The sequence below is a fragment of the Pelodiscus sinensis genome, chromosome 8 (genome assembly GCF_052426305.1).
Source record: "Pelodiscus sinensis isolate ZL-2025 chromosome 8, ASM5242630v1, whole genome shotgun sequence".
Lineage (NCBI taxonomy): Eukaryota > Metazoa > Chordata > Testudines > Trionychidae > Pelodiscus > Pelodiscus sinensis.
The window spans coordinates 52,230,031-52,256,207 of NC_143059.1; the positions used below are offsets into that span (position 1 = coordinate 52,230,031).

Below are 26,177 nucleotides of genomic sequence, written 5' to 3' on the forward strand. Positions count from 1 at the left end.
GTTCAATCAATGCCATTCCAATGGATCAGTGTGTCCCTGTATGGCAGTGGAGCCTAATTTTGAACACATAACATCTGGAAATTGAGCATTTGCATTAGAGGGCTGTTAACTCTAGAATTTGCTTTCAGTGTTGGCTTTATAGAGCCTACTGTTGATCCATAACAACATAATGGAAGGCATACTTATTCTATGTTACCCTGCAGATGTGGTATACGTGAGATATATGGACAATTTATTTTACTGTTTGTGCTCTTTTGGCTTTTAATACTCTCTAGATATGCACACTTTTGATGTTATCCAGTTGTATATTTTAGAAACATGCATCTGTCTGCCCGTCTGTGAGTCCATTTGTTCCAGAACTCCTAAGCGATAAGAGCTAGGACCATCAAATTTGGTGTGTTTAGTTTAATACACTGCAACAAGGTAGATGCTGACCGAAAGAGATGGCACATGCAAACTATCAAATTTTCCATCATTCCACACATTTAAAGGTCACATATAAATAGCTTTCTTTTTACAATTTAGATTGTTCACGATGTGGAGGACTCAGGAAACTATTTAAGTAACTCAGCTTCATCCCTTTTTTTGACATATTTACCAGGAGAATAACTGAGTTGGTTGTGTCAATTCCAAAAATTCAGTATATGAGAATAAAATTCTATCAGTCGTCTCCTGACCTGTAAGTTAAGGAGAGATGGACAGAAATCACTTAACTGAAATTCATGCAAAGGTGGTTTTACTGCATTCTCAAAACTGGGCTGCAGAGATCTTCATTATGTTTGTCATAAAAATGTAACAATAGTAAACAACATTAAGGATTGAGGGAGGGGAATTGTGTTATACTTATGAATTAAGCAGAAGCTAGTTCCTGGTCTCGCCTCATCAAAGCTACGTCTCCACAGACTGGTTAGCAAAGCAGAATCTGCTATAAGGAGACAAGAGATGTCTTCACTGCAAAAGCAACAAGCTCCTGGTCTCTCTATGAATTCCCAGCCCACCTGCATCTATACTACTCCGCAATCATCAGATCAATTGCTGAGACTCTGATGTCTACTTTGCTTGAGTTGGATTCTTGAAGGATGGCAGGACATATGCATGTGGAAGGGGAAGTGTTCTACTAAGTAGATAGTACTCTACCTATAAGCCTAGCAACATTGGGCGTATCAGCTCAGGAGTCTTTCCTATCTTGCTTTCCAAACCCAGAAATGCCAACGCAGAAGCTGAAGGCGACATTTAACAGAAGCTCATAGAATCATAGAAATGTAGAACTAGAATGGACCTTGGTAGATCACCTAGTCCAATGTCCTGCATTGAGGCAAGACAAATACAATGAACGAAGCTGAAAAACTGAATTAAGTCCCCCCTCAAGCTGTGTATTAACTATATACAATACACATGAAGAGCTGAGGGAGAATATCTTGACAATGGTGTAAGAAAGTTAGGATCTAGTTAATGATCTACAATTATTTCTATGACAGTTGCTTCCTAAGTATGTACTAGGTCCTGTCCAGTTATACCACACTGGTAAACCAACCCCTTCCACACTGTGCTCCTAACCTAAAAAACAAACTAACAAAGGCCAGGTCTACACTAGACCTGGAAGATCAGATTAAGGTATGCAACTTCAACTACAAAAAGAGTAAGTGGAGTCAGCTTACCTTATCCCAACCTTTGTGCAGTCTTTACAGAGGGAGGATGATGGGAACAAACATTGGCTTCTCTTACTCCTCGCGACTATAGGAGTACTGGTACCAGCCAGAGTTGCCCTCAGAGTTTGATTTATGGGTTTTAACTAGACATGCTAAATCAAATGCTAGGAGAGTGATCTCCGGTGTAGTGAGTGAAGATGTACCCAAGGTTTGGATGAAAGACAAAGTAGTCACCAGATATTTATAGATGGGGAAACAATTAACATAAAATGGCCGAGCTTTCACTGGGTTCAGTTCTGTTTTGTTTATATTTACCAGTCTATGCTTTGACTTTGCATAACACTGTCTGGTATATTGTATGTATACCAACCTTTTATTGAGTTTTCACTAAAAAACACTAGGATAGCTGTAAATTACCTAAATCAGGCTGTACATTCCATAAGCCACACTGTACCTTCCTGTATATTCAATGGCAGAACAAGGAGCAATGGTCTCAAGTTGTGGTGGGAGAGGTCCAGGTTGAATATTAGGAAAAACTATTTCACTAAGAGGGTAGTGAAGCACTGGAATGGGTTACCTAGGGAAGTAGTGGAGTCTCCATCCCTAGAGGTGTTTAAGTCTCGGCTTGACAAAGCCCTGGCTGGGTTGATTTAGTTGGGATTGGTCCTGCTTAGAGCAGGGGGCTGGACTTGATGACCTTCTGAGGTCTCTTCCAGCTCTATGGTTCTATGAATGCATCTCAAAGTCTGTTATTGTAACTATGCTCAATCCATTAAAAACGAATGTCCCTAAAATGATTAAAAATTAATGCTAAAATATAATTTCTGATTTTAGAAATTAACACCAAAAAGGAGCAAAAGCAGCAAGATTCCTCTATTAAATAAATTGAGAAAGTTAACCAGTTTGTTTTTTTTCCAAAAGACATTTCTGGCAAATGCTTTTTATATGCTTCTGCAACCATCCCATACAACTGCCTTCATCTACAAACAGCCCAGCCTGTTCTGACATCTGCTCTTCTACTGGGCACACATCACCAGGAAAGTTTCCCTCCGATTTCTCCTTCTCAGAGCTCTTCAGAATGCCTCTTTATATTTTGTAGCGCATGCTGTGCACTCAAATACAAAAAAACGCTGCAATTCATATTTAATGTGATTTGCAGCACTGGGAACTGAACCCAATCACTCCAAGTGCAGGCTGAGCATGTTAATTTGCAAGTCTGCTTAGAGCACAAAAGTAGTAGTTTTTTCTCACTGAACCCTAATACTAATTGTTCAGGTATTAAATATGCAGTTGCACATACCACTGGCTCTGAGCACTTTTTCTGCCAGGAATGTAAAAGATTAGTTGATTAGTCAACTCCTCAATAAGCTTAAGATAATCGGGTAGTTGAGTCGACTACTCACATTATCACCCTCCCAATGCCTCTATATCAGAGATAGCAAGGCAGGGGAAACAGGAGCCCCCAGCACTGTCTCCACCTCTATCAGAAGCAGCGGGGATGGGTGGAGCACCGGGGGAGAGGGGGGTTGGTCCCCGACCTGGCATGAGCAGGGACTGAGCTGGGGTGCCTGCCCTCCCGGCTCCTAAATTTAGTGGGAGCCGGGCAGGCAGGTAGCCTGGCTCAGTCCCTGCTCACACCGGGTTGGGGGGCGGGGAGGGAGGGCTAACCCTGCTGCAGCTCTGCAATTTAAAATGCAGTAGGAGCCACGGGGCAGCTGCAAGCCAGGACTGAGCAGAGCAGCCTTCCCGTCAAGTGTAATCGAGTAGCCGATAAAAATTCTTTCAACTACTTGATTACTAAAATAACCTAAATTTAACATCCCTATTTTTTGCACAAATCATGAAATGTATATATAAAGCATTTAAAATTTCATCTTTCAAAAATATGTTTTATTCTGTTTCTCACTAACTGGCATCTCACTAATATTTTAGCAATCTGCCTCCTAGAAAAAGCAAGGAGATTCTGCAGGAAGTAATCATTTATCACCCGTTTCAACAATGAAAAAGACGCTAAATAAAACATTAAGAAAGAATATGAAGAATATCCCCAAACTCCTGCTTAACAAAAATGAATTATTCAATGCCTTTTATGTCCAACTACTTTCAATCAAACAAAACAAGTATGTGTAATAGGTCCCAAAATTATTCCATTAATTAATGTTTTTTTCAACTTGAAATATAAGATATTTAACAGGAGAGAAAAGAAAAATTAACTTCTTTAGAAATCTTAGAGATGTAGGGCTTTTTTAATTGTATGCTTAATGGTGACTCCAAAGACTACTAGGCTATAGTATTTTAAAGTAACAGTGTGACTCACATTATTAGTTGTACAACCTACACATTTCACCAGTATACAAACTTTTGAGAAGCTATTCAAAAGGCATGTCATTTTTCCACAGTTGCTTTATAAAACATTATCCAAGGAAACCTATCTAGATTGACAGATACTCTTTGAGTTTATCCATGATTGCATTCATCCTATCAGATGGAATCAACATAATAGTTCTCAGAGGTTTCATTGGTACATCATCAAAGGACCATCTGCCTCCCAAACACGAGTCACTCTCCTCTTGCACAGAATAGCTGAACGTCAGAAGGGCTTTCTAAAGGAGAAATAAATAAATATATGTAAATAAATAAAACTTCACAAATTAGAGAACTGGTCTGAAGTAAACCATATGGAATTCAACTAAAGAGCACAAAATATTTTGGGAGGAGAAATCAGATGCACAAATACACGATAGGGATAACTGTTTCTTAAGCTTTTTGAGACCATGGAATACCAAACAATAATATTTTTTTAATGAGGAACACCTATGAAAATTTTCTTAAAACAAAACGAAACAAAACAAAAAAAAAAGATGTAACGAAAACAAAGAAAAGGTCACAGCACACCTGCAAGTTGTTCACGGAACACCAGTGTTCCATGGAACATAGTTTAAGAAACACAGGGTTAAATGATAATTCTTCTGAAAAGGTTCTAAAGATTATAGTAGATCACAAATTGACTATAAGTGAACAGTGAGAAGCAATGTCGAAAAAGGCTAATATTCTGGGGTGTATTAAGAGGAATTTTCTAAGTAGGACATGGGAGGGAGCTACCCAACTCCTGAGTTGGAGTACTCTCTAATTCTGGGTGCAGCCTCTAATTTGCCTGGGGAAAAAATTAACAAGTATTATCCAAAACTTAAGAGGAAAAACAACCTAACCTCCTTCCAGGGCTTCCTACATAACTGCTGTATTATACTTGTGTTTCAAGGATGTAATATTTCAATTTTGGGAGAGCCATAAAACTAATCCAGAGATGTTGTTCAAGAATAAATAGTTTGAAGAACTGGAGCTTAAATGTTTAATTGAGTCTAAGTTTGGGTACATTTGAAGCTTTTTTGCCTATTCCTTCAATGGCATGTTAAGGATGACAATAGCACAGTGAGTTAGTTGATGGGGTGGGAGTTGACTCCCCCCCACTTATTCAATTCTCAGCTGCCCATTGTATTTAATGTTAGATTGCTACAAACTACTGTTATGTGCGATCAGGAAAGGATACACAGACAGTTAATTTGGTGCATATCCACATATGGGCAGAAGAGAGCAGAAGCACATACAGAAATGGTAAAATGGTCTGAGGAAAACAGGATGAAGTTTAATAAAGACAAATGCAAAGTGCTCCACTTAGGAAGGAACAATCAGTTTCACACATACAGAATGGGAAGCGACTGTCTAGGAAGGAGTTCGGCAGAAATGGATCTAGGGGTTATAGTGGATCACAAGCTGAGTATGAGTCAGCAGTGTGAAGCTGTTACAAAAAAAAGCAAACGTGATTCTGGGATGCATTAACAGGTGTGTTATGAGCAAGACACAAGAAGTCATTCTTCTGCTCTACTCTGCGCTGGTTAGGCCTCAGTTGGAGTATTGTGTCCAGTTCTGAGCACCACATTTCAAGAAAGATGTGGAGAAATCGGAGAGGGTCCAGAGAAGAGCAACAAGAATGATTAAAGGTTTAAGAGAACATGACCTATGAAGGAAGGCTGAAAGAATTGGGTTTGTTTAGTTTACAAAAGAGAAGATTGAGGGGGGACATGATAGCAGTTTTCAGGTATCTAAAAGTGTGTCATAATGAGGAGGGAGAAAACTTGTTCATCTTGGCCTCTGAGGATAGAACAAGAAGCAATGGGCTTAAACTGCAGCAAGGGAGGTTTAGGTTGGACATTAGGAAAAAGTTCCTAATTGTCAGGGTAGTCAAACACTGGAATAAATTGCCCAGCGAGGTTGTGGAATCTCCATCTCTGGAGATATTTAAGAGTAGGTTAGATAAATGTCTATCAGCGATGGTGTAGACAGTATTTGGTCCTGCTATGAGGGTAGGGGACTGGACTCGATGACCTCTCAAGGTCCCTTCCAGTCCTAGTATTCTATGATATACATATATCACAGGCAGGAACAGCCCCCTATCTGGGATGGGTGGGAAACTGCTGCAGCCCCTGCGGTTAACTGGAATCAGTAAGCATTACCCATTGAGGGTGACATTTACCAGTTATCCAGCTAATCCTTTCACATTCCTAGTGTGCACAAAGTTCAAATTCAGGTGCTGAGTCATTGCTACAAGAACCAAAAGAAAAACCCTTAGGCTCCTTGTTATTTTTACACCCCCACAGCAGAATTCTCTGTAGCTTCATAACGAATACACACAGACTTTTAATTGACCACTATTAAAATGATAGCCATTAAGCGACCACTCTCACAAGGATAGACATTTCATAGTCAGTGCTAGAGAGAGATGCTGAAGAGCAACATTTTATCCTGTGTGCACTGCCATCACACAGGAAGAACAGGGGACTCTTGACATAGCAACAGTGCTATGGAATAATGTTTTTAAAGCTCTGAAAAAAGTAAAGAACACTGAGAAATTCCATGCATTTCAAATTACATGTTATATTTAATTTTCTGCATCCTCCTCTCTCTGTGTGGCCTGGGACTAGCAGAATTTAGTGGCAAGGTTCCCTGAGAAAATTATAACTAATACTTTCAGCTCAAAATTTCAGTGCTTTTTATTAATGTGTGTGTCCCAAACTGAACATACAAAACAAATGGGATAGTGACATCCATACATCTGGCTCTTCAGAAGATTTGTTCTGAATAGTTTTTTAAATAAAAAGAACGCAAAAAAAAAAAGAATTATTTTCCCCAGAAGCCTGAAAGATGCAATTGCTCTGATTCTTTGAATTATGCTCTTCCAAAGTTGTAATTTTATACAGCTTGAAATAGAAAATTAAACAGAGGGTACAACTGCCCCTGAACTAAAAGGGCTCTCTCTACCTATAAGATTAAAAACCTTGAAGGGTCAATTCATAATGTTAAACTGTGCGTCTGCTCTCTTCTGTCCATTCTTTTCAAAATTCTTTGTTAAATCCCTTCACTACAACCCTCAAGACAAACCGTTAATTACTTGTGAAGGTACAGCTGATCTTTCCCCCTACACCAAGCAATGGTGGGAGGCCCTCTGTAAAGAGGCTAGGCACATGCCAGTGCTTTTAATACAATGTCTTTGAGACTTGCTGTAAATAATGTGAATAAATTACTACAAAAAAAGCGGAATGCCATTTTAAAATCTGTAGTAGTGCAGCTCTCAGTGCTTCTAACAAGGCAAACCTTGTTCATCTTGGTCAAGAGTTAGTAAGTATATTCTACTTCAGCAAAAACTGTTTATACATCTTTCAATAGTAATTACACAAAAAGCAGCTGGATTTATATAACAAGATCATTTTACCACCTTTTCATAATCACTGCACATCTGGTTTCTAAAGTAGCTCAGTAAGAATGGCCATTACTATTACTTGAAAAACAAGTAGACTCAGAACTGAGGTTTAACTGGTTAACTGATTAACTAGGATTTTACATACCTAGTCAGAATCTCCATTTCTCTGCTTTAAAGAAAAGGCAAACAATTGGATTTAATGATATCAGAAGTCCGTTACCTCATAAAAGAATTCTTCCTCTGCATTTGCAAACATTAATTCCTCTCTCTGCTGTGTGCCCTCTCCTCTTCTTTTAGAGCTGCGTTTTGCTGTTTCTGTAAAGGTCTTGCTGATGAGAAGGTAGTAGTAGCACTTTCCACATGGCTTGTTTGTTCTTTGAGTTTCAGCCAATTCTTTCCTAAATACAAATATTTACATAAAGAATATTTTTCATGCACCATGAACTGTACATAAATCTCCCAAATAGGAATACTGACTTTGTACAGGCATTTATGGCAGTAATTTTCTTTGAAGAGTTCTCAACAGTCATTCTTAAAATCATCACCAACAAAACCAGCCCCTACCAGGGTTCCCTCTAAGATGCACAGCTGGCAGCTCCTTGGTGTGGCTGGGGAAGAGAGGAGCTCCTTTGGCCCCAGCAGCAGGTCCGGATTAAGAAAGGGGCTACAGCCAGGGGTCCCCTTAGCCTGCTGCACAGGGCAGTAGCCTCTAAAGCCCCTGTGGTCTGGGGCAGCCCTTCCTGGTGAGACAGAAGGAGGTAGCTCCATACCCTGCAGTTTCTTCCCTCCCAGCTAGAGCTGCATTCCCGCCAGTGCCAGGAAGCTCTGTCCCTGCACTGCTCTAGTCTGGAGGTTACGCCAGGGGGGAGCGGGAAGACGATGTGCCTGCAGGTGAGTGTGGGGCAGCACATGCCACAGGAAGCTACCCCTTCCCCTCTATCCCCCACCAAATGGGAGCTGCCCCCATGAAAGTGACCTCCACCCCAATCCCCTACCCCATCCGTGAGCCCCGTCCCACATCCTAACTCCCACCCAGACCCTGTGCCCCAACTCGGAGCATGCTCAGTACTAGTACTCTATCACCCTAGCTTCCTGCTAGACCCCCACATCCAAACCCTGAACTAGGGATGTTAAATTGTGTTTTATCAGCTAATCAAGCAGTTGATGGAATTTCACTGACTACTCAATTAGTCAATAGGGGGAGGAAGGGGGCGGGTCTGCAGATTTAGGTCCCGGCCCCGGGAGCTAACTCCGCTGCTGCTCTGCCTTTCAAATGTATTCAGAGCCTAATGGATCAGGTGCAAGCTGGGACATCTGATTCCTGGCTCGCGCCTGGTCCCCACCTCTACCTTTTAAAGGTATTAAGAGCTTGGCAGCTCTTAATACATTTAAAAAGCAGAGGCACAGTGCCTGGTCCCTGCTGCATCTCCTCCTCCCCTGTTCCCCGCGGCGATGGTGCTGGGGGAAACAAGTTTTTAAGCCAGCTCCCGCTCTGATTACCTTGCTGCCTGTCTCCGATAGAGGCAGCAAAGGGAGGGGGAAGCAACTAATCAATCATTAATTAAGCATATGTTTACTGGATAGTCAAGTAGTCGCTTACATCCCTACCCTGAACCCTCTCCTCTACCCTAACTCCTGCTCAAACCAACCCCAACTTCCTGCCCTGAGTATGCTCCCACACTCCAAACCCCTTGGCCCTAGTCTGGAGCCCCTTCCTGCACACCAAATCTCTCATCCCCAACCCCACCATAGAGCCTGCACCCCCAGCCAAAGCCTTCATCTCTTCCAACCCTGAATCCCTTCCCACCCTCTGAACTGCTCAGCCTCACTCCATGGGCAGAATGGATTTTGTTATGTGCACCAATATGTAGAGGCCTGTGTGGACACAAAATTTGTATCTATATCCGTATCCACAAAAATGAGCTGCAGATGTCCATATCCACATATGCATATATCCACAAGTTTTAGAGCTCTACCAGTATGGAGAGGCTGTGTCACATATCTCCATACCGATGCACACAACAAAATTCATTCTGCACAAAGAGATAAAAGTAAGAGGGAACATATATCCTAGTCATAATCACCATCATAGTCTACTCAAAACACTTGGATTCCACATATATTAAAATGAATTCTATAGTTAAAAATTTAGCATGCAACTAAAATGGGATCTAAACCCGTGCAACTTTGGAATCTCCATTTCTTTCCTAATTTTATACATTAGATTAACAGAATTACCATCTGAACTCTTATTTTCTGTTTCTCCTCCCAGTTCAGAGTATACCAAACAGAAAGCCAGGAGAGTTCATTCTGTGAGACTTCCCTCTCAGTATCCTCCCTCCCATCTCACCACTGAAGAAGTTGCTAGACTGCCAAGCCACTCAGAGGAGTGGCTGGATTCTTGTTGGAGGAGCCCCCAGAAGAAAGGCAGGATACAGAACTGGATGATGAAACAGTCAGAGGGCTGTGTCACAAAGCAGACACTAAGAGAAGGGAGCTGTAATACGTCTGCAAGTGGAGGTTAGGATGGGACAGCCACCTAAGATCACTGGGACTAAGCTAATTTCCAATACATGCAGCATGAAATGCTAGGGTGGAGAGTAGAAAAAGAATCTCTTCTGAGTAATAAAAGCAGGAGAAGTGACAGAAATGAAAAGGCAAATCTAAATGAATGAAAATCCATCCGGAGAGTCAAAACCACAAGCAAATTTTAGATTCTTTCACTTCCTTCACATCTCTGCTTATTTTTTTCCAAATTACCTGTCTTGATATCCCTGAAAGGCTACGTCTAGACTGCAAGCCTTTTTCGAAAGTATCTTTAGAAAAGACCTCTTTCGAAAAAGAGCATCTACACTACAAGTAGATTTTTCGAAAAAGCGAGCCACTTTTTTGAAAGTCTAGACACTCTCTTTTGAAAAAGCAGTTTGCATTCAATAGCACCTTTTTTGGAAAGAGTACTTTCAAAAAAAGGCATTCCTCGTAAAATGAGGTTTACCGCTATCGAAAAAACTGTCGCGTTCTTTCGATTTACTTTCGAAAGAACACGACTGCAGTCTAGACGCAGGTGAAGTTTCTTCGAAAAAAGGCTACTTTTTTCGAAAAAACCCTGTAGTCTAGACACACCCAAAGAGCCTTGACACTGCACCCTTATAGGTAGAGAAAGTAGTGCCTAACCCTCTGCACTAATCCCAGTCACTGATTTTAAAAAGGTTTCAATGACTCATCTACTGACCATGCACTTACAAATAAATCTGCGGAAGCCAAGATTTCCATTCCAAAGCCTGAGTTAAGCACAAATACAAATACCTCAGTTGCGCATTATAATAATGCTGTAAATGGTATAATTTTTATAAGTTTGCTCATTTTCAAAACAAATATCAACTACAATTCATACATTTTTCCTGTTCTAGTAATATGTGGCATAATTTTAAAGTGGTTTCCTATTCAAGAAACAATGATTAGGAATTTTAATGCATAAAAAAGTAACATCAAACGTAATTAAAAGCTGGTAACAAGGACCTTATATAAAACAATTGTATTTTTTCTTTGATCTGTTTCTTACTTAAAACTGTAGTATCATTCCCTTTGCATTATAACACATTTCCATTTAAATAAGGTTTCTGAAGACATCTGAAGGAAAAAATTACTGTTCAAAATCATTTTTAGAATGACTCTTACTGAAGCTGCTGGTGCATGGGCAGAGCAATCTGTGGTGGCACATTGATGAATCTTTCATTTAGTAGGAAGCCCACAGGCTTGGTGGTGTCATTTAGGAGTTTATCCAGCTGTTCAACCATACTCTGTTCACAGTTCTTCTCACACAGGCTTAGAATCAGTTCTTTTATTTGTTCAGCACACTCAGTACCCTAGAAATCAAAGGGTACACTTTCTTTACATTCCAGAATGGTTATTTAAGTAAGAAAACCTGAAAGTGAACTTCAAAAGAGTATTCAACAGGTCTGTAGGCAATTCCCTGCAATGGTCTCTAAGAACTTTCAAACAAGTTCTACAATACCTTTATTCAACAACCCTTAAGATGGTCATAGAATCATAGAATAATAGGACTGGAAGGGACCTCGAGAGGTCATCGAGTCCAGCCCCCCGCCCTCAAGGCAGGACCAAGCTCCGTCTACACCATCCCTGACAGATGTCTAGCTAACCTGTTCTTAAATATCTCCAGAGAGGGAGATTCCACCACCTCCCTTGGCAATTTATTCCAATATTTGACCACCCTGACAGTTAGGAATTTTTTCCTAATGTTCAATCTAAACCTCCCCTGCTGCACTTTAAGCCCATTACTCCTTGTCCTGTCCTCAGAAACCAAGAGGAACAAATTTTCTCCTTCCTCCTTGTGACACCCTTTTAGATATTTGAAAACCGCTATCATGTCCCCCCTTAATCTTCTTTTTTCCAAACTAAACAAGCCCAGTTCATGAAGCCTGGCTTCATAAGTCATGTTCTCTAAACCTTTAATCATTCTTGTCGCTCTTCTCTGTACCCTTTCCAATTTCTCCACATCTTTCTTGAAATGTGGCGCCCAGAACTGGACACAGTACTCCAGCTGAGGCCTAACTAGTGCAGAGTAGAGCGGCAGAATGACTTCACGAATTTTGCTTACAACACACCTGTTGATACAACCTAGAATCATATTTGCTTTTTTTGCAACAGCATCACACTGTTGACTCATATTCAACTTGTGGTCCACTATGACCCCTAGATCCCTTTCCGCCATGCTCCTTCCTAGACAGTCGCTTCCCATCTTGTATGTATGGAACTGATTGTTCCTTCCTAAGTGGAGTACTTTGCATTTCTCTTTATTAAACCTCATCCTGTTTACCTCTGACCATTTCTCTAACTTGCTAAGGTCATTTTGAATTATGTCCCTATCCTCCAAAGAAGTTGCAACCCCACCCAGTTTGGTATCAAATGCAAACTTAATAAGCGTACTCTCTATCCCAATATCTACATCATTGATGAAGATATTGAACAGTACGGGTCCCAAAACAGAACCTTGAGGAACTCCACTTGTTATCCCTTTCCAGCAGGATTTAGAACCGTTAACAACAACTCTCTGACTACGGTTTTCCAGCCAATTATGCACCCACCTTATCGTGGCCCTATCTAAGTTATATTTGCCTAGTTTATCAATAAGAATATCATGCGAGACCGTATCAAATGCCTTACTAAAGTCTAGGTATATGACATCCACCGCTTCTCCCTTATCCACAAGGCTCGTTATCCTATTAAAGAAAGCTATCAGATTAGTTTGGCATGACTTGTTCTTCACAAACCCATGCTGGCTATTCCCTATCACTTTATTACCTTCCAAGTGTTTGCATATGATTTCCTTAATTACCTGCTCCATTATCTTCCCTGGGACAGACGTTAAACTGACCGGTCTGTAGTTTCCTGGGTTGTTCTTATTCCCCTTTTTATAGATGGGCACTATATTTGCCCTTTTTCAGTGTTCTTCAATCTCTCCCAACTTCTATGACTTTTAAAAGATGATAGCTAAAGGCTCAGATACCTCCTCTATCAGCTCCTTGAGTATCCTGGGATGCATTTCATCAGGACCTGGTGACTTGCTCACATCTACCTTTCCTAAGTGATTTTTAACTTGTTCTTTGTGTATCCTATCTTCTAAACTTACCCTCTCTCTGCTTGTATTCACTACGTTAGGCACACCTCCAGACTTCTCGGTGAAGACCGAAACAAAGAAGTCATTGAGCATCTCTGCCATTTCCAAGTTTCCTGTTACTGCTTCTCCCTCCTCACTAAGCAGTGGGCCTACCCTGTCCTTGGTCTTCCTCTTGCTTTTAATGTATTTATAAAAGGTCTTCTTGTTTCCCTTTATGCCTGTAGCTAGTTTGATCTCATTTTGTGCCTTTGCCTTTCTAATCTTGCCCCTGCATTCCCGTGTTGCTTGCCTATATTCATCCTTTGTTATTTGTCCTAGTTTCCATTTTTTATATGACTCCTTTTTTATTTTGAGATCATGCAAGATCTCCTTGTTAAGCCAAGCTGGTCTTTTGCCATATTTTCTATCTTTCCTACACAGCAGAATTGTTTGCTTTTGGGCCCTTAACAACGTCCCTTTGAAATACTTCCAACTCTCCTCAGTTGTTTTTCCCTTCAGTCTTGTTTCCCATGGGACCTTACCTACAAGTTCTCTGAGCTTATCAAAATCTGCCTTCCTGAAATCCATTACCTCAATTGTGCTGGTCTCCCTTCTACCTTTCCTTAAGATCATGAACTCTATTATTTCATGATCACTGTCCCCTATACTGTCTTCCACTTTCAAGTTCTCAACTAGTTCCTCCCTATTTGTTAAAACCAAATCCAGAACAGCTTCTCCTCTGGTAGCTTTTTCAACCTTCTGAAACAGAAAGTTGTCTCCAATGCAGTCCAGAAACTTATTGGATAGCCTGTGCCCCGCTGTGTTAGTTTCCCAACATATGTCTGGATAGTTGAAGTCCCCCATCACCACCAAATCTTGGGCTTTGGATAGTTTTGTTAATTGTTTAAAAAAGGCCTCATCCACCTCTTCCACCTGGCTAGGTGGCCTGTAGTAGACTCCTAGCATGATATCACCCTCGTTTTTTACCCCTTTTAGCTTAACCCAGAGACTCTCTACACAGCTATCTCCTACGTTCATCTCCACTTCAGTCCAAGTGTGTACATTTTTAATATACAAGGCAACTCAGGCTTTGTACAACTCAGGCTTTGATGTCAGGCTGAAGTACATATGAAAACAATACATCTATCAGTTACAACTCCACTCTGCATAACAGCCACAAAAAAGGGCAACAATCCCAACAAATGAGAAACATGAGAAATGAGATGACAAATGGTCCAGTTGTTACTAGCCGGGCACTTGCATGACCTGAACTGATTTTCCTATTCCATCACAGACTTCACGTGTGACTTTGGGTAAGACATTTAGTCTTTCAGTTCTCCATCTGTAAAATGGGAATAGTAGGATTTCTCTACCTAATATAGTAGCCTCACTAAAGACCGTGGGACATTCAGATACCATGTTAATGAAGGCACAGATGCACTTACACGTTGGATTTCGTTACCATTTTCATCTAAATATAGTAAACACATTTTATATGCAAAGATATCAAGTTAGCAGAAAAAATTAACTCAAAGCACTAAAACAAACTAATAATGTAAATCAAAAGGTTAGATTAATCCAAAACCCAAGATGAGTTTATAGAATAAAAAAGGGAATATAATTGGAAATATTAAAAAATTGTTTCCTTGGAGTTTGCATTTAGTGGCCTCTTTTCCATCCCTATTCTCTGAACATATTTTATGCCTTTTGACTGGCGCAGAAGTCTGTCAGAGAATCATCAGGTACAAGGTGCCACATCTAGTTCATACTGTTTGAATAGTTGGTGTAATTACTTTTACTTTATGGTACAGGTAACATGAAGGCCTTGCAAATTGCTTTATAAATGCATTAAATACATTTTAGAAGACTGTAAGATATCGTGACATGACCTGTACGATAAGGTCTCACAGAAATATGAGCTTTATTGGGAAATTCTTAGTGGCCTGTCTAACTGTACTTTTTCATTATTACCATAAAATGCAGCCTAACTGCTTGGCCACACAATGTAGAGATACTTTACAGAGTAACCTTACAGAAGCAGAACCCCATTTCAGAACAATTAAATTAGTGATAGTATAAAAGGCATTTGAGTAGAGTGACAGGGGAAAAAAGAACTGGCACTTGACTTAATGTCTACAATGGAATCTTTAATGAGGTAAGCTGAATAGAAAATATTTTATTTTCTATAAATTACCATCCAGAAGTTAACTAGTATTACTCACCTTCCTTTCAGTTAAGTTTAAGAGGCTTATGAAGCCAAAGACTTCATCCTCATCTTCATCCTCACCACTTTCTTCTTGAACTTCTGCTTGCTATTTAACAAAAGTAAAAAGGAAAGCTAATACTAAGCCACTTTTTTTTTAAATAAAGCCATTAGTCTATGTCCAGGATGCTTTATGCACATCTAAAAAAATCTAAGTCCATTGTATTGCTTAACAGACAAGAACATTAGAAGTGAGGAAATTATAAGTTGTCTAAATAATTTATTCTGTCAAACCTCTGTAAGAATATTTTATACCCTTCAATTTTTACTTACTTCCAAGCAGATCACTAATTCAAACAAATGACTGAGACTCCCCCATATTCATCTCCTTGCAATAGAATTGAGTAAAAATAAATTTTACAAAACCAAGAAAATGCATAATAAAGATACTTTATTTGACCAGAGTAATTCAGTTCTATTCATAATACTTCATAGTGATAAATAGTAATAGCAATAAATATTCTGGGACAGGAATGTAAAATCCCATTTAATCAGTTAACTGGTTAAACATTACGTTTAATGGGTTAAGTGCTTAAATGGAACCCCACAGGGCTCCTGCCTGACAGGGCCTGTAGTTAACCGGTAACCATCTCCCAGTAAGGGTCATGCTCACTCGTATCTGCTCATTGCTGATCTACCTGGACACCAAGGTTCACTCCTGGAGTTGTATGGGTTGGGAAAGTGCAAGTCTTCATTTGTTTGGGATGAGGTTGTCTTGCAAGGCAGGGTCAAAAATGAAAGTCACAGTATTTTTCCTTTGCATTAGAAATATAAATGCTTTTAAATGTAAATGTATTTAGAAGAACATAGCAGTATGAAGACCAAACAAGGGAAGGAGCATAGTAGAGCAAGATTGTTTTTTACATTTTAGAGACTGTTAATGTGTTTCAGTGAGCCATTTACATGCTCTCTAACTCAAGCAGTCCTAACAGCACCACTTATTCCTACCCAAGCCCCTAGTCATGATATGAAGAAAGAGTATGCAGTTCTTCCTGCTTGCTACGTCATCTCACAAGTTGATTTTAGGGATGAGTTTTCATTAGGTTCCGCTAAGTTCTTAAGAGATGCAATTTTTTACAAGCTTATAATTATTTTCTTCAAAAAAAACAAAAGCCAGAAATGTGTTTGGCTTGCAGTTTTAGACAATTTTACATTTGGCGGGAACAAAAAGTCACTTTTTTATAATTAATGCTTCCTCTTCTATCTCACCTATGCAACAAAATTATTTCTTAGTTACGCCAGAATTCAAAATTAGCCAGATAAATTTCCCTCAGATTTCATAACCTCTCCCACACTCCTCCAAAAAAACCAAAAACTTCCTCATTTGTTTGAAATGAACAGAAAATTTCAGTCTCGAAAGGAGAATTGTTAACAAAGTTATATGGAAGAGAAGAGATATGTAACAAGATGTTACAAATAATGTTCAATGCAGTATTTGCTACTACTGGTGCCACACCACCACAACTTTTCCAGTCAGTTAATTAGAGACACTGTCTGGAGAGTCTGCAACACTTTGACTTCAGGAAATTGAACATTTACCTCATCATGTTAAGAGCTGAGGTTATCTGAAAACTCCACTTTGAGGAATCAGAACATGAAAATACAACTAACAGCTAAATGCTTTATGTTGCCACAGACTGAGCTCTAGAATTCTTCATTTAATGTATATTATGAAGGGGATCACAATTGTTCCATTCCAATATAAAATATTACACTGTGTTCGATTAGCAAGTCTGGAAGCCCTTACCTTGATAACACTCCCAATGTGATTCTGTTGTATTAATATGTCAGTTAACTCAGCGATATTAATTGGAGCTTTTAGAAACAGCTATAAAAAAAAAGAACAAGTACTGTGAAAACAGTCTAAAAATTTCCTGTTGTGAGCTACTTATTAAAATGGTGATCCTTCTTGTCGACCTCCTCCCAGCCTGGTTACCTTAATCTCTGTGGCAGCTACTGTGCATTACATGAAAATGTTAGGACAGCACTAAAACAAGATTAAAATACATTCTCTTTAAATTATCTGTTTACTTTCCTTTACCATGCTCTTAACTTCCTCCCCCTTATATTCAGTCTATTTATCATTTATTTCCTTTCCCTGAGTGTAGGACTTGAAGCACTAACAAACCTCATCTCTCCTAGTTGCCTGCAGTATCAACTACTCTAATGTCTCCATATTACTTTGCATGTGTTTTCTCCTCTTCTGTATTTTACCCTTCCAATTTTGACACAGTCTGCAAATGTATTTGAAATTGAATTTGAAAAAAAAGGAACCGCTAATCAAAAGAGGCATGAAGCAGCCAAATAGGGAGCAGTTAGTAAAAAACCAACTAGAAACCCAAAGCACTGAGATATAAATCCCAGGAAGCCTCACTGCTCGAAGATCGAGACCAGAGGCGGTCCAAGGTGGGCTGCGGCAGCTGGCGCCCCAGGCGGAATGCACGATTGGCGCCCCCACCTGCACGGCCATCAATGGTGTGACGTCATCATTGGGCGCCCCGTTGAAGGCAGCGCCATAGGCGACAGCCGAGTCGGCCTATACTCATGGGCCGCCCCAACTGAGATAAGACAACAGATATGGTCTACCAGAATGTGTTGTGGAACTGCTGCATTTAATCATGTGCATGTTGTAACTAATTATTCATGCCTTCGTCAACTGAATAGTAACAGAAATGTAGCCGTGTTAGTCTGGTGTAGCTGAAGCAAAATACAGGACTATGTAGCACTTTAAAGACTAAGAAGATGGTTTATTAGATGATGAGCTTTCGTGGGCCAGACCCACTTCCTCAGATCCACTATTTGATCTGAAGAAGTGGGTCTGGCCCACGAAAGCTCATCATCTAATAAACCATCTTGTTAGTCTTTAAAGTGCTACATAGTCCTGTATTTTGCTTCGTCAACTGAGGCATAGTAAAACACTGAATCAATAATAGTAATGGTGACTGATGACAGTTTAAGGCTGTAGAAGCTATTTATGTATGACAGAAATCCAAGTAGGAGCAACAAAGAATATTCTGAATTTACCTGTTGCAGTAATTTCTTTATCCCATCATAATCATTATCTGAAATTGAATGTGCTTCAAATTCAACATTCACTTCCTGTGAACAAGCAGAAAACAGCAAGTATCACACATATGGTTGGTAAGTGAAATATATTTTAAAGCAAAGTTAAAGAAAAATTGTGTAACATGAAGTAGAGAAAAAAGTATCAGCTTAATCTAAAGTTTTATTTCTATCACTTTATTCATACATCTCTTTTGTAACCTTTAGAGACTCTTGGTCATATTAACATTTTAAACAAACAATGGTCTTAAAAATAACAACATAGACATTGCTACATGGGCTAGCGATCAGGTTCTGAAGCCTGGCTAGGGGAGTGGATCTCAGAGCCCAAGTGGGAACATCTCCACTGCTATTTGTGCAGGTCCCCCACAAGAACAAGTCTGTGCACCCAAACTCTAAAATTTGCCATCACAAGGTTGGCTTTTTTTAATTTTTGTTGTTTTTTTGGAGGGTGGGGGACAGCGTTGTTATACTCAAGAGGTCTATCCCATCATATAAAGCTAATTCATTGTTAACATGATTGAAACTTACTTCTCTTTCCCAATCAAGACGGGGTGTTAGGTTGTGTCTTAATTAGGAAAACAGGTGTCTTCCCAACTCAAAGTACAATGCTACAAGACAAGGCAGTTTGTAGTTTTCACATGTGTCAGCAGATCAAGCTTAAGACTCCATGGGAATTTTCTCTGTAGCCTAACATACTAACTCGTATGAAAACTATAAACTGCTTTACCTCTAAGATTTGACTTCTGAGTTAACTAACTATAAACACACAGTTTTCCTAAGGTGCCGTTTGCTGATTTCAGTGTACCTCCAGAGCTGCTGGAATCTGAAAGTATGCTCAGCTAAGAAATAACAAATGTTCCGATATATCCTATCAGGGGTCTCAAACTCAATTTACCTTAGAGTCAGGGCCAGGCCTCAAATCCTCCTAGTGGTCCAGCAGGCACCTGTCTCTGGCAGGGATCAGGGGGTCCTCCATGCATTTCCCTTCTCCCTGCATTTCTCCCAGCCCAGGCAAATTTTAAAATCACTAGGGACCCTAGCTACCACCACAGACAGCGCTGGTCAGCTAAAATGGCTTCTGGCTGCTAGCTCCACACTACCACACATCCATGTGGTCTGGCAGGAGGTGTCCTGTACAGAGGTACAAGCTGTGAAACAATGAACTCATTTTGTGAAACTGATTAGATATTAGTGATGCCAACTCTCCTGATTTGATCACAATCCTCCTGATAACAGGGGCTTTTTTTTTGTCCTCCTGCTGGGATCTCCTGTCCCTGCTTGGGATAACCAAAAGCAAAACCCACCAGCTCTGCTCTGCTGACTGCAAAAGCATGTCAGCTTGAGCAGCTCTCTGGCCAACATGGTTCACATTGTGGCGGAGACAGCCAGCACAGCTTCCTGGACCAAGCAAAGCCCTCTGGAGGTGGGACTATGTGTACACAGGAGGTCTGAGTGCTGCTGGGAGCCATGTGTGCAGGTGAGCCCCTGCATGCTGCCCTCACCCCCATTCCTCAGGCTGGCAGCAGTGCAGGTCTATTAAATAACTTTTTTTAAATATTTGGTGGGCCAGACTGAGGAAGTGCTTGGGCCATATATGGCCCAGAGGCTAGGAGTTGAGACCCCTGTCCTATGTGTTTCTTCTCTTCCTGATTTGTTCCATGATAGAAGAAATTGTATTTTCAATAAGTTGTCATCCATGATCCTACAGCCTGAATCCACCTGGGCAGTCCCTTACTCTTGTGTTGCTTCTACGGGGTTCTACATAGATGTAGGAGTTTACTCATGTAGAATTTACTGCAGCTTTGGAGATATAAATAAGTTAAAATACACAAAAGTTAAGGCTCTAGCAGTAACCAACTCTCAGCATGCACATTTCATTGTAGATTATTATTTAAACTTATAGATGTATACTTTAATATAGAGGTCGCAATCCTGTGGGCCTAACGCGGGCCTTCTTGACACTACAGTGCTTCTGCATTGCAAGACTGAGACCAAAGAAAACATCCAATTTCTTAAAGTTGCATGCAGTCAGGCCCAGTATATGCCATACAAACAAATGTTGGTACTAATATCTTACTGCTACTATAAAATCGCTCACATTTCCTAACTTTCAGCTGTTCAAACTTTTTAACTCAAACATTGCATGTAAGCTTTCACAATTAGTGTTTTTACCAGAATTAAAATAACACTATCAAATGTTGATAAGTAGTAGATTATTATCAATAAACATGGACATCACAGTCCCCCAGCATAAGCACTTAAGCCTGTTTGCTGGCCTTTCTTGACTTTGTAGTTATGCTAAAATAACTTTACTCCAGCAAAAACTAAAATAAATAAATAAATACTAGCCTAAAAATACAGCACCTTGCCTGAAAACTTCATTTAATTCCAAGCATTGGGAGGACGGGGGGGGGGGGGGGGGGGGGGGGGGGGGGGCAAGATGGGCAGAGATACTAAATCAGAGTTACTCTGCTGGGCACAAAAATAAGAAGTAGATTAACATGTAGAAAGTCAAACTCCAGGAAAGAAAGGTTAGAAATGAGAGGGACAGCGAGGGATAAGCATACCTTCCGGCTGCCAGCACACTTCAGTGTTTTTCAACCTTTTTTTATAACGTACCCCTTTAAAAAATTATAAGTATCTCCAGTATTTACAGTTTTCGGACACATTTTTTTTCCTACCATTGCAACACATTTGTTTAAACAACTTAATCGTAGCTGGGCAGGTGATGACATTTTGGGGTATAAAAAGTACAATAAAAAAAAGCTGTAAAACTTAAGACAAAAATTCCGTTTTCTCCAAATTCCAGATCTGTTGACATATCCCCCCCTTCCCCGACTTCTCTGGAGTACCCCTAAGAGTGCTTGTACCACTAGTTGAGAGACACTGAAGGACCCAAGTTTCTCCCCCACACAGGGAGGAATCGGGCTGGGGCGTAAGGGGCTGGGATTAAGGGGACAGGGCGAAGAGAAGCGCGGCCCCGGGACTGCAGGAAGGCGGCCGAGGAGGGAAAGAGCGCGGCAATGCAAGAGGCCAGGCGGCAGCAGGGGAGAAGGACCCCGCGACGGGCGGGAGGGGAAGCCGGCGCGGGCTCCAGGCCCACGCGGTTGAAGCGGCTCTAGCTAGACCTGGAGCTCCGGGCCTCTCGCCAGTCACCTCGTTGAGCTCTTCTTCCTCCTCGGAAGCCGAGTCCTCCTGCTCCGAGGCGGAGTCCTGCTCGTCCCCGTCCGGCTCCCGGGGCTCGGGCGGCGCCGGCGCCCTCCGTTTAGCCCGGCTGGCCATGCCTCGTCCCGCCGCCGCGCGCAGGCGCCCCGGAGCCGGAAGGCCGCGGCGCGGCGGCGGAGGAGGGAGAGGAGCGGGGCGGTCTCCGCCGGCCCCCCGCAGGCAGGTGAGCGGCGGGAGGGGCCCGGCCGCTGCCCAGCCTGGGGTGACAGAGCGGGCCGGGGAACCTGTGTGAGCTCGGCGGCGGGCAGAGTCGGGGCGGCAGTTAAACGGCGTCCCCGCGGTGGTTGAGGGGCAGGGCAATGTGGCCGAGGCTCTTGGTGCGCAGGGAAACATGGAGCGGGGGGGGGGGGGCACGGTCTGCGGGATATGGCAGCAGAAGTACCGGCTGGGCATGTGCGTGGGGAGCTCGGGAACTTAACAGCAGGCGAAGCCCCGCCGACCTCTCTGCCTCAAGCTCGTCTCATCTGAAGAAGTGGGTTTTGTCCAGGAAAGCTCCTGATACTCTCTCTTGATAGCTAGTTGGTAACATAGATATTTGTCTCTAAGGTGCGACAGGACTGTTCGTTTTTAAAGTTGCAGACAAACACAGCTGCCCTTCTGCGACTGTTACAAGGGGTTTGTGAAACCAAGGGGTGTGAATAAAAAACCCATCATTTTTAAAGTTTCGTTTTTGTGTGTTTGCTTCTGTGATTTTGTAATCCTGTGAGGTTTCTATTGGTTCTTGGCATTTTACATGGTAGAAAAAAACCTGAATTACTAATTTAATAATCCAGCAGAACCCTTCTCCTCACCCTCATTTTTTAGGTCTCTTTTATACATCATGAAGGAGCAAAAAAGGGCACAAGTCCCCTTCCTGCAGGTACAATTTCCATCAGCATTGAAGAACCAAAGACTTCGCAATGTTGGAACACCTGAAGGAGGGACTCTGAATTAGCCTAGTACATTGGCTTTAGTTACTTGTTTTAAGGCAGCAGTAGTCAATAATTTTTGACAAAGTCAAAACTTTTTGGTCAAGTTATAGTCAAGCGTCCAGACTCCAGAGAAAATAACAAAAAAAAAAAAGAATAAATAAAAAGATTTAGGGTAGGGGCTGTAACCAGAGCATCCAGTGGTCCATGTTTGGCCTATGATTTGCCTAGTGTCTGTCTGGCTATGTCTGCAGGGTTTTTGCGCAAGAACAATTGTTCTTGTGCAAAAACTTGCAGAGTGTCTACACTGCACACGTGTTCTTGTGCAAGTAAATTTACAGTACAGCGTCAGAAAACAGGGCTTCTTCTGGAAGAGTTATTCTTCTCCCCATGAGGAATAAGCCCTCTTGCGCACGAGCTCTTCCACAAGAAGGCAGTGTAGACAGGCAAAATGAATCTCTTGCGCAAGAAGCTCCTATGGCTAAAATGGCCATCTGAGCTTTCTTGCGCAAGAGAGTGCCCACACAGCTAAGGACCCTCTTGCGCAAAAGCACATGGCAGTGTGGACACGCTCTTGTGGAAGACTTTTTGCACAAGAACTCTTCTGCAAAACAGTTCTTGCACGAGAAGCCTGCAGTGTAGATGTAGCTTCTCTGTTTTGTGACTTTGACTTTCAAAGAATTGGCCATAGGAACATTTCTGCTTCACATATCTAAATCAACAGCAAGGGGAGCTGACAGGATTGCTGGACCCTTGGGCAATGTGGGGGTGCCTAGCTTGGCATGCCCAGAAGGGGTGGGGTTAGGGCAGCCAGCTCACAACATCACCCAGAAGCGTGGTCCTGCTGTCAGCTCTCAAAGTTGGCCAGAGTGCATGTAGAGCTCTACAGCGTGCCGTACGGCACTTCTGTGGCAATTTAAAGCACCTGGAGCTGTGGCCACTGTCACAGAAGTAGCAGCAGCCAGGAACCCTGGCCCTTTAGAAGGGCCAGGCCCTAGGGTAAATTACCCTCCATTGGGGGGCTTGTCAACAGCTACTTCATTGGAAATTGGACTTCATTTTCCTTTTCTATACAGAATTTTTTTTAAATGTTAGTCACAAGTTTGTGTATACTGCATGAGAAATATATAACGTGTTTAATTGTATTTGGGAACTCACTGTACATTGCAAGGAAGTTGAATGTAATATTCTTGTATTTTCACCATTACTAGAATGCATAGCACTCTTTTATGCAGCAGAAATGTCTCACACAGTGTCCTATACCCTTTCAATTTATTCAGCAGGAATCCAGCTGTTCAGAATAATAATTCATTAGCCAATTTCAGGGGGCACCTTTTCAGTCTCAAGGGCTTGAAGAATCCATTATAAATATAGATTATTATTCCTGATTCTGTAGTGCCTATAACACATTGTAATACGCTGTAAAAGCTGTAAGTATTATTTCTAAAGAAAATCCAATTTATAGTTGAAGGATGGTATATTTCCTTAGTCATGAGAGTACAAGTTCAGCAATAACATCTGTTTCAACATTTCTGGTTTGGGAATATGATGTTCAACATACATATTTGCCCATACTCAGCTTCTTGGCTGTCAGTACTCATCCCCATCTGTTAGGGTGGCATTATGCCTACATTCACAGTGATGTCAGTTTTCCTAAAGCATAATTAGTAAGAAAAATGGGGTTTTGAGAGGTTGTAGTAAAAACAATGCAAGATTTTTCTCTTCTATAAGATATCCCTGCTGTGTGAGAGCATTGCCATACTGGTGCATTATATCACTACACATTTGATCACACATGCCAACATATCTGCCAAATAAAGCTGCCAGAACTGTGAAAGAAAAGATGGCTCAAGTTTCAGAGAGATTTGAAGTTGCTAAAAAGCCCGGTAAATTTTACAGGAGGTGAAAGGACACTAGCATGGCCATTAAATGAGTGCACAAACCTGCAGCCACTCTGTCCCAAATTCTGCTTTGTCACATACTTTGCAATGCTTTTGAAATCAATAAAGTAGTTGCCTTCTGGAAGAAATTAAAACAAGCCAAAGATGTTCATGGTATCGGGAGCAAACTGGCTTACTCAGAGTAAACCAGATGAGCCGAGTCCAAAATATAGGTTGTGTGATTTCTGTTTATAGTGGGCATTCAGCTAATTCCATATTAAAGTAGTGTGTGATATTAAAAGACTTTTACCTATAATTTTACTTTAGTTTTAATATGGATTTTGCTCATAAGAACTAATCAGTAGACTTCATTTGTTGTTGGAATCTTATAATAACTTTTATAAGTATGGATAAGTTTTACCAGTTTATTAGTATTCAGTATTTGACACACAACAAGGATACATAATGGGGAGATAATTTAGTTCTGACTACAGCCGGTCCCTGAGTTGCGAATGGTCGACTTACGACCGTTCGCATTTACGACCAAAGCTGTCGTAAATGTGGACCCCGACTTTCGAACGCAATCTGCGCTTATGAACAGCGCGTTCGCGTGTAACTATAAGGGGTCTGACTTACGAACAAACCGAGTTATGACCAATTGCTTGGTCCGTAACCGGTTCGTAAGCTGGGGAGAGGCTGTACACACAAAACATCAGTGACAACTCCCCTCCTTTCAGAATGCACCTGAATCAACAGTTATTTCATTCTGAGGTTTTGTAACTCTAGTTTGGCTTTTTTTGCTCTTCCCTAGTAGAATTATCAACTTGTGATACACAGTTTGGGAGGGTTTTTGTTTTTTTTTCTTAGATTCACATTTTTTACTATTTCATTCTTAGTATTATTAAACATTATACTTCTATCTTCAAAGAGTTTAAATGATTTTTTAAAAATGTCCTTATTATATGTATGTTGTCTATTTCATATAATTAGTATATCTATTGTCTGTAATTAGTGATTAAGTTGCAGAGGGGAAGCCATATTAGTCTGTAATTGAAAAATCTTTAAAAACACTGATTTGTCCTGCAGCACCTTAGACACTAACAAAAAACATAGTGGTATGAGCTTTTGTGGGCACAGCCCACTTCTTCAGATGAATGGAGTTTAAGGGGTCCAGGTTCTAAATAACCTGGTCCCCTTAAACTCCATTCATCTTAAGAAGTCGGTTGCGCCCAGGAAAGCTCATGATACCATAATTAGTGATGTATATTTTGGAAGAGTTTGTAAGTTCATGTTTCAGACAGAGCTAGCAGTTGTAGTAATTACTGAAACAACTTTTAAGAGTAAGTTACAGTTTTTCTATTTAAATTTCCTTTAAAAAAAGTATGAAATAAAATCAGCAACATGTATATACTCAGAGACAGGCAGATATGAACATACCTCTTGAGGACTTGATAAAGTAGATCAAAGTTGAGACCTTATACAGCTGCTTCTATGTCTGTCTGTCTATCCATCCATCTTTGAGTCCATTTGTTCAAGAACTCACCCTGCATGGTAAGAGCTAGGACTACCAGCTTCCTCTTATCATAACTTAAAGCAAGGTCAAGGTTTGGTTGTGCCAGGATAATGGACAGAATGTAGGGAGGTTGGAGGACTATTCCAGTGGCACAATTGATAAGGTACCCCCCCTCTGAAGCCAGAGGTCAAGGGCTCAAGCCCTGCCTCCCCCTGGGGACAGCCAACCCAGGCTCCTGAGGGACAGAGCTAGCACCCTTGGGACATACATAGGATAGATAAGGGGGGACCCAGAATATAGG

General features: G+C 41.1%; 2 protein-coding genes across 4 annotated transcripts in view; one reads left to right on the forward strand and one right to left on the reverse strand.

Moving 5' to 3' along the window:
• Nucleotides 1-3,708: 3,708 nt before the first annotated feature.
• BCCIP (BRCA2 and CDKN1A interacting protein) lies at nucleotides 3,709-21,640 on the reverse strand. The gene is made up of 7 exons (XM_075935288.2): nucleotides 21,507-21,640; nucleotides 18,309-18,383; nucleotides 17,032-17,112; nucleotides 15,244-15,333; nucleotides 11,083-11,270; nucleotides 7,625-7,802; nucleotides 3,709-4,252 (listed from the first exon to the last, which is right to left on the reverse strand). The coding sequence occupies exons 1-7, from the start codon at nucleotides 21,630-21,632 to the stop codon at nucleotides 4,082-4,084; spliced, it is 909 nt and encodes a 302-aa protein (XP_075791403.2). The 5' UTR covers nucleotides 21,633-21,640; the 3' UTR covers nucleotides 3,709-4,081.
• The window catches only part of UROS (uroporphyrinogen III synthase), a 47,521-nt gene continuing 42,945 nt past the window's right edge, over nucleotides 21,602-26,177 (forward strand). For 2 of the 3 annotated variants that reach the window (XM_075935289.2, XM_075935291.2), the window contains exon 1: nucleotides 21,602-21,738. The gene's annotated coding sequence lies outside the window, so the exon portion shown is untranslated. Of the gene's footprint in view, nucleotides 21,739-21,909; nucleotides 22,048-26,177 lie in introns of those variants that run through there. The other variant, XM_075935290.2, reaches the window with a different exon arrangement.

Coding starts and splice junctions, on each gene's coding strand:
- BCCIP (XM_075935288.2), bottom strand. CDS start 21,632: ATGGCCAGCCGGGCTAAACGGAGGGCGCCGGCGCCGCCCGAGCCCCGG. Junction 15,334..17,031: donor ACATTGGGAGTGTTATCAAG/GTAAGGGCTTCC, acceptor TTTGTTAAATAG/CAAGCAGAAGTTCAAGAAGA. Junction 11,271..15,243: donor TAAACTTAACTGAAAGGAAG/GTGAGTAATACT, acceptor TTTGATTTCTAG/GGTACTGAGTGTGCTGAACA.